This window comes from Lottia gigantea, assembly GCF_000327385.1.
Source record: "Lottia gigantea unplaced genomic scaffold LOTGIsca_23, whole genome shotgun sequence".
NCBI classification, from domain to species: Eukaryota; Metazoa; Mollusca; class Gastropoda; family Lottiidae; genus Lottia; species Lottia gigantea.
In genome coordinates this window covers 580,859-593,027 of record NW_008708645.1, presented here as the reverse complement: position 1 = coordinate 593,027, position 12,169 = coordinate 580,859, and the positions used below count along the sequence as shown (strand labels likewise).

Here is a 12,169-nt window from a genome sequence, read left to right as displayed (position 1 = left end):
GCCTGGCAAGCTATCTTGATATCTTTGAGAAAAGAAACTAAAAAAAAAGTACTACTCATGTCAAAAAATGGTTTTCGTGATAAAGAACAGATTAATTTCAGTTCAAGCTTCTTTAAGAAAGGTGCTAGATTACTTTACGGGGTTGTTTTATAGCAATGCTGGTTATAGTGCCATTAAAACTGCTCGATAATCCCTCTCTGCTCTTGGATTAACTTTTAAGGGTTTCTGTTGGGTGTCATCCCTTAGTGACAAGATTTTTAAGAGGGATTTATAATCTTAGACCTAGTTTACCCCTTTATGTTGAAGTTGAGTTAAATGTTTTCCGCAATATGTCTCCTGTTAAGGACATTTCATTAAAAGATTTAACTATGAAACTCGCTATGCTCATAGCTTTAATTACTGCTAGTAGAAAGCAGACTTTATCTGTATATTAGACATCGGTAATATAAGATGACAGTCTGAGGAATGTTCTCTCCCTTTAAATGGTTTCCTGAAACAAAATAGACCTAAAAACAATTTACAATCTATTTCATTGACATCGTATCCTACAGAAGAAGATCTGTGTGTGATAACTGACTTTTGTTGTTCATTATGACAGAAAAATAATGAATTCGTCCATTTTTCGTGAGGGTGTATTAAAATGTTGGGCGAAAAACTTTTTCAATGGGAAGTTAAATGAAGAAAAAATGGAATTCAAATTACTTCAAACAGTTGGCTTTAAATTGTGTCCAAAATTGTATTTTTAAAGGGCTTTCATTACAGGGTTCCATTATCGCAAAGTCATCTGCGCTTTTGCCTAAGCACAGGTTTTTGTTGAACTGTGGATTTATGACAGAGTTTTCATAAGACCACATTTGACTTGCTTTATCTGATTCACAAGCAGCAAATTTTACACTCTCTTCATCATGAGTTAAACACCTATCTCGACACTTGATTCTGGAGCCAACCATGTGTATTTTACAATAGCTATAGTGGAAAACAGAAAATCTGATGGTACTTAGATCACGATCTACTCTCATTGGAATTTGTCTTTCGGTCGTGTAGGGGTCTACATAGTTTGTATTTGCTTCTGGAATTTCAAGCTCCGGATAAACATTCTCTAGCAGCCATTTAAATGGTTTACACTTTAGTTTCTCTTTCAGTGTTTTGGTCCGAAGTAGAACTGAAGAGTCAATTGGGCCCAAAGCGGTGGTTGTGCATTGGAAAATTGGTTTGAATTCATCTAACCATAAATCTGCGATGTACCGTACGTTAATTTGTGGATTGTTCTGGATTTCGTAGGGTCGTTTCTTCTGTAGATGTGTAATGTGGCAACAGCGACATTTTACAACTCCTCCGCCACACAGCCAAGATTTTATAGATAGGTCCACATCCTCCGCACCCCAACCGTCAAAATAATCCGGAAAGCCTCCAATACCTCGAAAATATTGTTTGTTTACGGCGATGACTTGGCCCATTAAAGACACCTGTGGCATAGGATCTGTCATATTGTATTTTTCTAATAAATCGGGACGAAAGGCATCGAATGCAGCACCAAGTCGCCAGTTAAACACTATTTGGTAACTGTTGGGATCGGTTCCGTGAATTTCCAGAGTAGTTGATAATATGTGATCCTTGGTGCAAACAGCTATTCGCGTTGGTTCTTCAGTTATGGCTTCTAGAAGCGGCTCCATCCAACCTACGTTCACTTCGCAATGTGAATCCAAAAATAGTAAGACTGATCCCACGGCATGTCTAGCACCGTAGTTCCTACTTCTAGCAACGCCCATAGGAAACGGAGTCCGAATCAAGCGCAATAACTTAAATGTACTAACGAGTCTTTCAAAGGGCTCCAACAGATATGCGCGATCACTTTGGTCATCCACAAGGATGACCTCTAAGATTTGTTGCTTCGGACTCTTGATAAGCACGCTGATGACAGTTCTTAGTAAAGTTGACCAGGGTTCATTTACAAATGGAATAACAACACTAACTTTCAGATCGGAGCTAAACTTCCAGTTCTTTTGTTTACATTCTTCATGTCTTAAATCCTCTCCTATTCTGTCTAATGGAATCGAATGACTCAACGTTTCATTGAAACCCGAGAACATGGAATCACCAGTTCTAGGGAATGTTTTGTTAACTAAAAACATGAAATACTCCATATCAAATTGTTGTTCATCATAAAGTTGTTTTGGTCGCGCATGATCGGAATGTTTCTCCGTGCTTAACTTTGCTCTTAGTACATACTGTGGTTGGTTTTTAACGTCATTTGACCCGAAGAAAATTAAGTACAAAACAACAGCAATCAGTATCCACAATATTAACACCTGTCTTTTGTGCTTCATTCTGTAAAATACAACAACAACATCTATCATGCTATAATATTGTTTACAGAACTGTCATCAGTGGAGGCGCCAGCCTCATGGTACTGGGGGTACAAATAGGGGACAGACTATAACATAAAGGGGGGGGGGGGGGGGGTCGAGATTGAGATTCCAAATGTGAAAGCGCATTTGCATATAATGTGGGCGTACAAAATGCAATAATATAATATTGTAGTTATCGAAACGCGTTCAACATTAGTTTATGGGCACTCAAGATGGCAGATTAGAACGAAACTGGATGAAATTGTTCATTACCAACCCAGGATTAAGCCTATTACAAATCAGAAAATATTTGTACAGAGTTATTTCCCGTTTTTTTTTTCAAATGCAATCGGTGTAAAGTTAAGATCTTTTTCTTCCAAATGTGTTTAAATATTAAAACAAAAATGCTCACTAGTAAAAATACTGTGTAGATATATCCTAGACGATCCACCGTATAATTCAAAAACATTAAATATGTCCTATTGTCTGAGCAAAATTAAAAGTTTTTTTAATAGCCTAAAAATAGTACTGATAGTCTTAGAATGTCTTTGTGTTGATGAAAATATAAACATAAGTACAAATTAAAAATTTGTTTTTACAGAGGAAAATTTTCTGTCAAAAGTTTGTGACTTTTTATGGTTGAAATTTCTAGGCGAGAAATGTGTTTTCTTTTTCAATGTAATCTTACAAAAGTTTATATTTTTATCAACACAAAGACATTTTTATATTGTCAGCACCCCGTCCGTCCGTCAACATTTGCTTGTAAACGCTCTAAAAACTAGATTTTTTGATGGAATCAATTGAGATTCGGTACGTGTATACATATTCATAAAACGAAAATCAAGTTCGAGCTATTTTCGACCGTTAGAAGCAGAGTTATTGCCCTTGCTCCAAAATCTTGAATATGTTATTACTCTCTTAGTTTTCAATCGATTTTGATGAAACTTAAAATGGATGTTATTGCACCTAAATCGAAAGGTTTGAGAAAGTTTAGTTTACTTCTGATTAAATTTAAGGCTTTTTCAAGATCATTTATAATGATGAGATCTTAGTCAAGATTTGAGGAGTTATCGCCCTTTAACCTCCATACAGTAAGTGCTTCTATCAACATCAATTGCTCGTAAACACTCTAAAAACTAGAGTGTTCGAAGAAATCAAATGAAATTCGGTATGTGCATACATATTCATGAAACGAAGGTCCGTTCGTCCGTCGGTCCGTCCGTCAACATTTGCTTGTAAACACTCTAACGTAGCGGACGGCGGCAAGCGGACAGTAAAGACGTGCAACTGGACCTCTGAGGTGTACTGAACGGTGAAACAAACTGAACATTGAATCTTGTGATATTTTGTGACATTTTGTGATATTTCTTTCTTATAACATCAAAGTGTGGATAATTTGGATGTCAAGTATTCAGAGTGGCATATTAAAACGAGATAGATCAAGCGAAGCTGAGACTCTTAAACCTGAACTGAAAAATATTAGAACGGACAAATTTGACGATACAGCCATGGATTTAATTAGTAAACAAATGGAGATATTAATTGGGAGTATGGCGGAAATGAAAGGAAGTAACCATAACCATTCCTCGACACTTGAAAAAGGATAATATTTCGAAAACCGGTTCTTGTCAATTGCGTAAGTTTTTGTTTTACTTGTTATAATTTTTCACATCATTGTTAGCGTTATTTATCACCTAAATATATATTTATAAAACCCAGTTTGACTTATTTGCATAATTTGATCCCCACATTTTCACGCTAGCATATACAGTTTCCTCCTGTTACATCCGCTGTACATTCCCTTTCTAACCTCAAGTTATTTTCATTATGCTCCCCAACTACAACAACCACTGGCAAGAAGCCAGACATAGAAACACTAATCGTCAGCCAAACCAACACCACGTACTCTACATCGGCCTGTCTACCACCTACCAATCGCCGACCACCAACCAACCCATCCAGCTATATCCCACCCTATCGCCGACCTACCTACAACACAGCCTACCAATCCAGGGGTAACCATCGACCTGACCAACAACAGAAACGACTACCAGCCCACCGTCGCCAACCAGTCCCCACTCATAAGGAGGAAGAACCCTTTGTGAAGGTGTTCTTCCAAGTTTTGCAGTGCCTCCATCATTTGGCAATCCTTACCCTTCAACAAGGCCAACCAGCGTTTACCTTCAAACGCAAAGTCTCTGAGTTGGATAGTTTTATCCGTCCAGCAATGAAAATATCAGCTGTCGACGCGAATATTAGATCCCTCAATCGGACATGGCTCTCTAAGGTTACGCAGGTCCTGATCGACCATTACCAAACCATACTCCAAGAGAAGCTGATCACCATTCGTACCAAGTCTTTATCATCACCTGCCGTCGACCGCATCGTTTCTCATGCCCTGTCCTGGGCCCGTCGCTCCTATGGCAAACATCTCACTCAAGCTGTAATCACCAAATTCTACCAAACAATCAACGAAACAAAAACCAGAGTAACCATATCTCTACCAACTGAAATGGACACTACACCTGCACCATCTAGAGCCATCACGCTGCCGAACCAAACCCCTAAACGAGCCCAAAGTTCACTTACTCCTAGTCCAGCAGACATAGGTAAACGCTCTCGTAGAGAGGGCACTCCCCTTCTCTTTTCACTTTCAGACTCGTCTTCCCCTTCCACACCATCTGCATCTTCACCACGTGATCCAGGATCCGCCAACCTTTCTGCCTTCTGTGCGTTTTTGGACCAGCAAACCACCCCTCAGTCTCCATCTAAGTCGAGGCGTGTATCCAGACCTCCCCTCCCCCCCTCCCCTCGAACCAGATCCCAGTCCGTTCCCAATGCTACCAAACCAGTACCAATCACACCATCGACAACCATTATATCCGCTACCAAACCATATTATCACCAAACCAAGGACAAATCATTATGGAAGCTACCTGCTCTAAAGAAATCTACCTTAATAATTGGATCATCTAACCTGAATCGAATTACCAAAACCAGTTCAGACACTGAAATATATTCTTACCCCGGTGCCCAAATCCATCACATACAGTCAATCCTGGAATCATACGACCATGATCCCAAACCTACTACCATTATTCTTCATGCAGGCCTCAACAACCGTGATCACCTACCAAGCCCAGAAATTAATCGCTACAGCCAACAAAACCTTCCCAAACTCCAAGATCTTCTTCACATGTATAAAATCTCGAAGAAAGCACCACAGAACCTCAGCACCCTCAACAACATGATGATGGGTATCAACAGCGCAACAATCTTACCACCCTACGAAGAAGAATTCGAACCAGTTGATAATCTTCATTGGTCTCCAGAAACAGCAAACAGCATTTATTTGTTTTGGATACACCAGCTTCAAGCATCGAGTAAGTGTTTAAACTAATTACTGAGGATAAAAATACTGAGAGGCCACCGCTAGGCCAAACTGTAGTTAACTTGAGCCGCAAAATTCTCACACCCCTTCAGCATTCAATCTTAGACCATGTTTAAACCAACTTTATTCCCACACTAAAGATAGCTAACTTAAATTATCTCCGTCCATCCATTGAACGATTTCAACGAAATCTTAGCTGCACATATTTTTTTCGAAACCACCCCCACGTGGTGCTAGAACAATGTTTATTCCTAAATCCACGTGGACACCCCCTCAGGCCGCCATCCATCCTGAAATATTGAAAGCATTTGCGAGTATGAATAGCCAAATAGTGAACCTTTCCATAGCACACGAAAACCTAATCTCACACGAGTGGAACGTGAAGCGTTAAACTTACTTAAGAAAGACGATAGCATTGTTATTAAAAAGAGTGACAAAGGTTCATGTTGTGTCATTCTGAATAGGGAGGATTACGTTTCAGAAGCAGAGAATCAACTGAATAATCCTAAACATTATGCCATTTTACCGAAAAGAAACTGCTAACATGATTAGCAATATTTTTGCCGATTTAGTCAAAACTAGTTATCTCAAACAGAAACAATATGACTATCTGTCTGCCAAACCTGATTGTCGCGAGAGACATTTGTACACTTTGCCTAAAATCCATAAGAAATCCAACCAAGGAGTGGTTTATCTCGAATAAAATCCCTAAAGGCCGCCCGATTATATCAGACTGTGATAGTGAGTCATATGCAGTGTCAGAATACATTGATCATTTCTTACTACCTCTAGCATGTCAACATCGCGCCTACCTTAAAGAAACAACCGATTTTGTCAATAAAATAAAAAAATCTTCGAGTTCCCTCTAATGCTATTTTAATTTCTATCGAGGTTTCTTCTATGTATACCAATATCGATAACAAATAATAACCAATAGCAGAAACAAATAAACTGGATATTAAAGTGTAAGCAGAAACAAATAAACTGGATATTAAAGTGTATTTCAAAGAAACTGATACTCATCAACTCTTGCACAAGAGCTCCTTTCACCCAAAACATACCTTTTCTGGTATAATTAAGTCACAAGTTTTACGATTTCATCGAATTTGTACAAGATCTTCTGATTTCAACCAAGCCTGTACGATTGTTTTCTCAAGACTGAAAGAGCGTGGGTACTCTAAACGATTTTTACGAAACATAAAAAATTCCACCTTAGCACAGATAGCAGCTAAAAACAGACTTTATGCCGAAGTACCTCCAGGTTTAAGAAGTGCTCCATGTTTGTCCAGTAGATGCAAAACATGTCCCTTTATATCAGAAACTCATTATTTTGTAAGCAACTCTACGAATAAAAGGTATCCGATCCAGGAACATCTAACATGTGAACATTCGAATGTAATATATTTAATTTCATGCAAGAAATGCCCCAAACAATATGTAGGAGAAACTAAGAATAATTTACGAACTCGCTTTAATGCTCATAGGTCAGACATCAAATTAAAGAAAGACAAGCCTGTTTCTAATCATTTCAACCTCGACGACCATTCAATAGACGATCTCACCCTAATCCCAATTGAGCGTATAGAAATTGACTTGCCCGAAGATGAAACTACCAAATTCCGTCAATCTAGGGAGGCCCATTGGATTGAGACATTGAATACAGCAAGACCTATAGGACTAAATATTCATCATAATGTAGGCATAGCACCCTTTGTTGTCCCGTTTAATACAACCAGCAATCGAGCAAGCAAGATAGTTCATGCCCACTATAAGAGCCTTCAAGAGAAATTCCCCCATGTCTATAAGCAAAAAATGATAGTTGCATATTCAAAAAATAAGAACTTAAATGATAATATTGTTCATAGTAAACTAAAAACAATCAGTACATAACAGATACTATACTTCTCGCCCATCGGGCGAGTTATTTTTTCTAATTTCAGATCAGAATAAGAACAGAAGAAAACCCAATATCAAGACCCTTAATCCTAATTTCTAAATAAAGTGTCTGCTCCACCCTAGGCCTGTACATTTGGGAGAATCAAACCCTCCCTTCCCCGAAATCAATATTTCATACTGGTGATTGTTACTGTACTGCTAAATATTTTTATTCAAAATCAAAGCTGCCAGTGGACGTATATAACCTTTTTGTGTGAAAAGATGTCTAATATATCTATAATTATAAGGCAATAAATACTAAAACCTAACCTCTGTTTTCATATTTCTATATCGCTCTACAGTTGATGTATGGGGCACTATTTTAACAGTCAAAATAATTTATTGTATAAGGCTAAAATGTTATAACTCTTGGTCTTCATGAATAATCCTGGAAAAGTGTTACCGCTGATTTTGGGGCACCCGGTATATTATGTCTTTTCTATATATGGCAGAGTTCCTTTAGCAAGAACAAATCAAAAAGCAGATTTTATAACATGGGGTTTCACCACACACCTTCCAGAGAAAAATTTACTTACGTGTATTGGTTATTTTTTGGTCGGCGTTCTTTTAAAATTCTGAAAATTCCACAATTTTGTTTTTTCGCTTATGGCAAAGTTTAATTTGAATACAATCTGTAATACACAATCGAAATTTTACATGAAAAACTGATAATAATATTAATCTATAACTTCAAAGATTTTATGTATAATGTCAAATATTGTGTTTTGAGGTATTGTTGTAAATGTGTCCGTCTGTAGTGGTCCGTTGTTCGAAAAAAATAAGGCCTTTAGAAATATCTTTCACTCTATAGTACCAGTTGAAAATAATAAAGATCCGTGTCAATAAAAATTTCGTGCGCGACACCCGCTACTATTATATAGGTCAACATCATGACATATATTCAGATCAATTGTGTCTTACCAAAAAATCTAACACATTTATTTTCAATGGCGTTCTTGTTCTATTCGAGCAGAGAAATAAGATCATAGATTAAACAAGTGGTCGCCAAGCAAGATACGCCCACTTTCCTGATACATTTTTAGTATATCCAGGGCCGTCTGTGTCAAATCATACCAAAAATCTCATTTGTGCAAGATGTTGTTGATTTAATCAAACACACAGAATTTAATAATAAAATTCAGACTTAAACTATCACCTCTATCGCGTTAACAAGCCAACAGATTTTGATGCGTTTTACTAAGTCAAGGGCAATAACTCGAAAAATCGTCAAATTCAATCTTGACTAAGATCTCATCATTATAAATGATCTTGAAAAAGCCTTAAATTTAATCAGAAGTAAACTAAACTTTCTCAAACCTTTCGATTTAGGTCCAATAACATCCATTTTAAGTTTGATCAAAATCGGTTGAAAACTAAGAGAGTAATAGCATATTCAAGATTTTGGGGCAAGGGCTTCTAACGGTCGAAAATAGCTCAAATTCGAACTTAATCTTCATTTTATGAATATGTATACATATACCTAATTTCATTTGATTCCTTCAAAATATCTAGTTTTTAGAGCGTTTATAAGCAAATGTTGACGGACGGACGGACGGACCGACGGACGGAAGGACAGGGGTGCCGACAATATACGTCCACATACAGAGATGTGGGCGTATAAAAAACGTTCATCGAAAGATAGTCAAATTCGAACTTGTTTAAGACCTCATCCCTATAAATTATCACATTAAAATTATTTCATTAAAATCGAATGAAAACTGTAGTCTCTATTGTGTTCACAAACAAATTTTGACGCGTTTTTCATACGTCAAAGGCGATAACTCAAAAAACGTTCATCGAATGATCGTCAAATTCGAACTTGTCCAAGATCTCATTGATATATACCGACGGACGGACAGGGGCGACAACAATATACGACCACATTATATAATTATAAACCTACAACAGATCTCTTCTTTCCAAGTTGAACATCTGTGTAAAATCGGTAAATAATACGAAGCCATTTTGCGTTCTAATTGATCCAAAAATGTTGAATACACAGGTAAGATTTATAGCATTGAAAAGCACGAGAACAATGATAAAAGTTAAAGGTGTACTACCTCTTAGAATGACCAATTGAAATTTTTAAATTTGGCCAAAATGAGTCTTTGTCCGAAAGTTGACTTTACTGGTGTCATAACTATGTAACAGACTCCCGCTATAATCCAATAACAGTATAAAGTAATAATTCATTTAACAACTAAGTAATTTTGAAACATGCTTAGAAGCGTCTTTCAAAACTTTTTTTTAGGTTAAAGGATATATCGTCGTATGTAGAGATTTTATTCTTTATTGACCAAGTAGAGATTTTAAATTTTATGTCCATTCTACGAGATAGTAACCTATCCTTGTAACATAAGCTAATGTTAATGGTCATTAAGCTTACTTCCTTTTTTAACACTGACATATATAAATACATTTGAATATCCTGTAAGATAGATCCAATAAAACGTTTCTTTTGTCTCTCAGTATATATACATAATATGTACATTTGAATTCAATCATCACTGTACATGTATATCCAAGAGGTAACGTACCGTAGTTTAGAAAGGTCAAGCTCAATAGGCCTGTAGGTGGTTATTTTACGTAAGAATAGCATGAGTTATGGCATAAGGCAGTAACTATTAACCAGGCAGCGTATTTTTTTGTCAGATATTTGTGGTTCCTGTAATATAGCCATGCCCATGCTTTACCGAAGTAGCTTATGCGATAGTGAATACATACAATATTAAGTATATTAGACCCACAAACGACTGATTGAAAATTAAAACGATACACATAGATGTCATCGGTGGCCCCGATTAACGTAAAATATAACCCTAAATACAACATCATTAATTCATGTAAGACCCCATGATATTTTAGTAGACATACCTTATAATCAAGTGATTCCGATATCTCTGAGCTGTCTCAATAACTAATGGTTTATGGTCGACATCTTATCCATACAAAGTTTTATTGATTTTCTATTCTAATAGAATGAAATTAAACGTTTATAAAAGATGTATTGAAATTTCTCGTCTATTGTCCTATGCAATAATAATGTACGGTGTATAGTTGAAGTAATGGAATTGGTCGGTTGTCAGAATTTTTTCGGGGCATTTCCTTCCCCGACAAGCCTGACTTCTAAAGTTACAACTTACTTTTCATCACAAAATTAAACCAGACTGTGTAGTTCTGTGGGTGTTTTTCAGATGTACGGAAGCGTCCTGAGGCCAATATTTAATTATTTAAATGATGGAACACAATTTATCAAATAAAGACTATCATTCTTCAAAAATTCTGAACAAATTCTAAAAAAATGAATTTATTAATGAAAGACATATACACAAATACAATATATCACAAAAAATATCACAAAAAGAATACTTGGTATTTTTTTCTTGTGTCCCTAGACACATTTTATTTTTCCTTAAATGGATTATGGCTATATTATTTCCACTTTTAGCCAATAGCACCAAGCACATGGAATTTGTACTTCAAAGTCTGTTACTTCGAGACATCTCATAGTGGTTGAAACATGATCTATCAAACAAACAATATCTTTATATATACAGATTAACACAATGTGCTTAATCTCAGTTTACGAGCTAAAATAAAACGCGTTTTGAAGAACAAGGGCAATAACTTATTAAATATTTTTCGATTTTATTGATTTTCGATAGCGTTCATCCTCGGGTAATAATAAACAATTTCAGCAGGTTTCGTCAAAATCCGTAAAGAATTGTGACTTGTGGAGTGTTTATGAGCAATTGTGGACGGAAATGGGTGACAGCAATATACGTTCCACATTAAAATTTTCATGATTGACTCCAGTTCACGGTGACTAGAATAGATTGACTCCAGTTCACGGTGACTAGACTAGATTGACTCCAGTCAGTAGTGACTAGAATAGATTGACTCCAGTCAGTAGTGACTAGACTAGATTGACTTCAGTTCACAGTGTTATTAGACTAGATTGACTCCAGTTAGTAGTGAATAGACTAGATTGACTCCAGTCAGTAGTGACTAGACTAGATTGACTCCAGTTTACAGTGACTAGAATAGATTGACTCCAGTTCACGGTGACTAGACTAGATTGATGCCAGTTCACAGTGTTATTAGATTAAATTGACTACAGTTCACAGTGACTAAACAAATTTTTGTTCAGGTTTTTTACCTCTCCATTGCTATCGAACAAGCTTTCTACTCCATTCCCGTTCAAATGAAATTATTCACATCAAACTAAGTGACATCACACAACGTTAACGTCATACGCTTATACTTATATTACTTGGAGTTCAAAGCATTCCGTGGAAAATGACCATAAACTAATAAAAGAGTTAGTAACCTTCACTATTTGAGATTATAATTGCAGATGAACCAGACATCATATCTCCCTTCTGAAAAGTGATATCAGCAGGGAAAGTAAATACCAGTATTTAGAATTCTGCTATGGTGGAGGGATGACAACCAGATTGAGCACTTCCAATTTTCAAAATAATTTCAGAGAGTT

General features: G+C 36.6%; 1 protein-coding gene across 1 annotated transcript; it reads right to left on the bottom strand.

Moving 5' to 3' along the window:
• Positions 1-1,070: 1,070 nt before the first annotated feature.
• On the bottom strand, positions 1,071-2,078 carry LOTGIDRAFT_64398 (hypothetical protein; the record flags this gene model as incomplete). Its single annotated transcript, XM_009054869.1, has 1 exon — positions 1,071-2,078. A coding segment is annotated over one exon (1,008 nt), but the record flags the coding sequence as incomplete, so codon positions are not given.
• Positions 2,079-12,169: the final 10,091 nt, after the last annotated feature.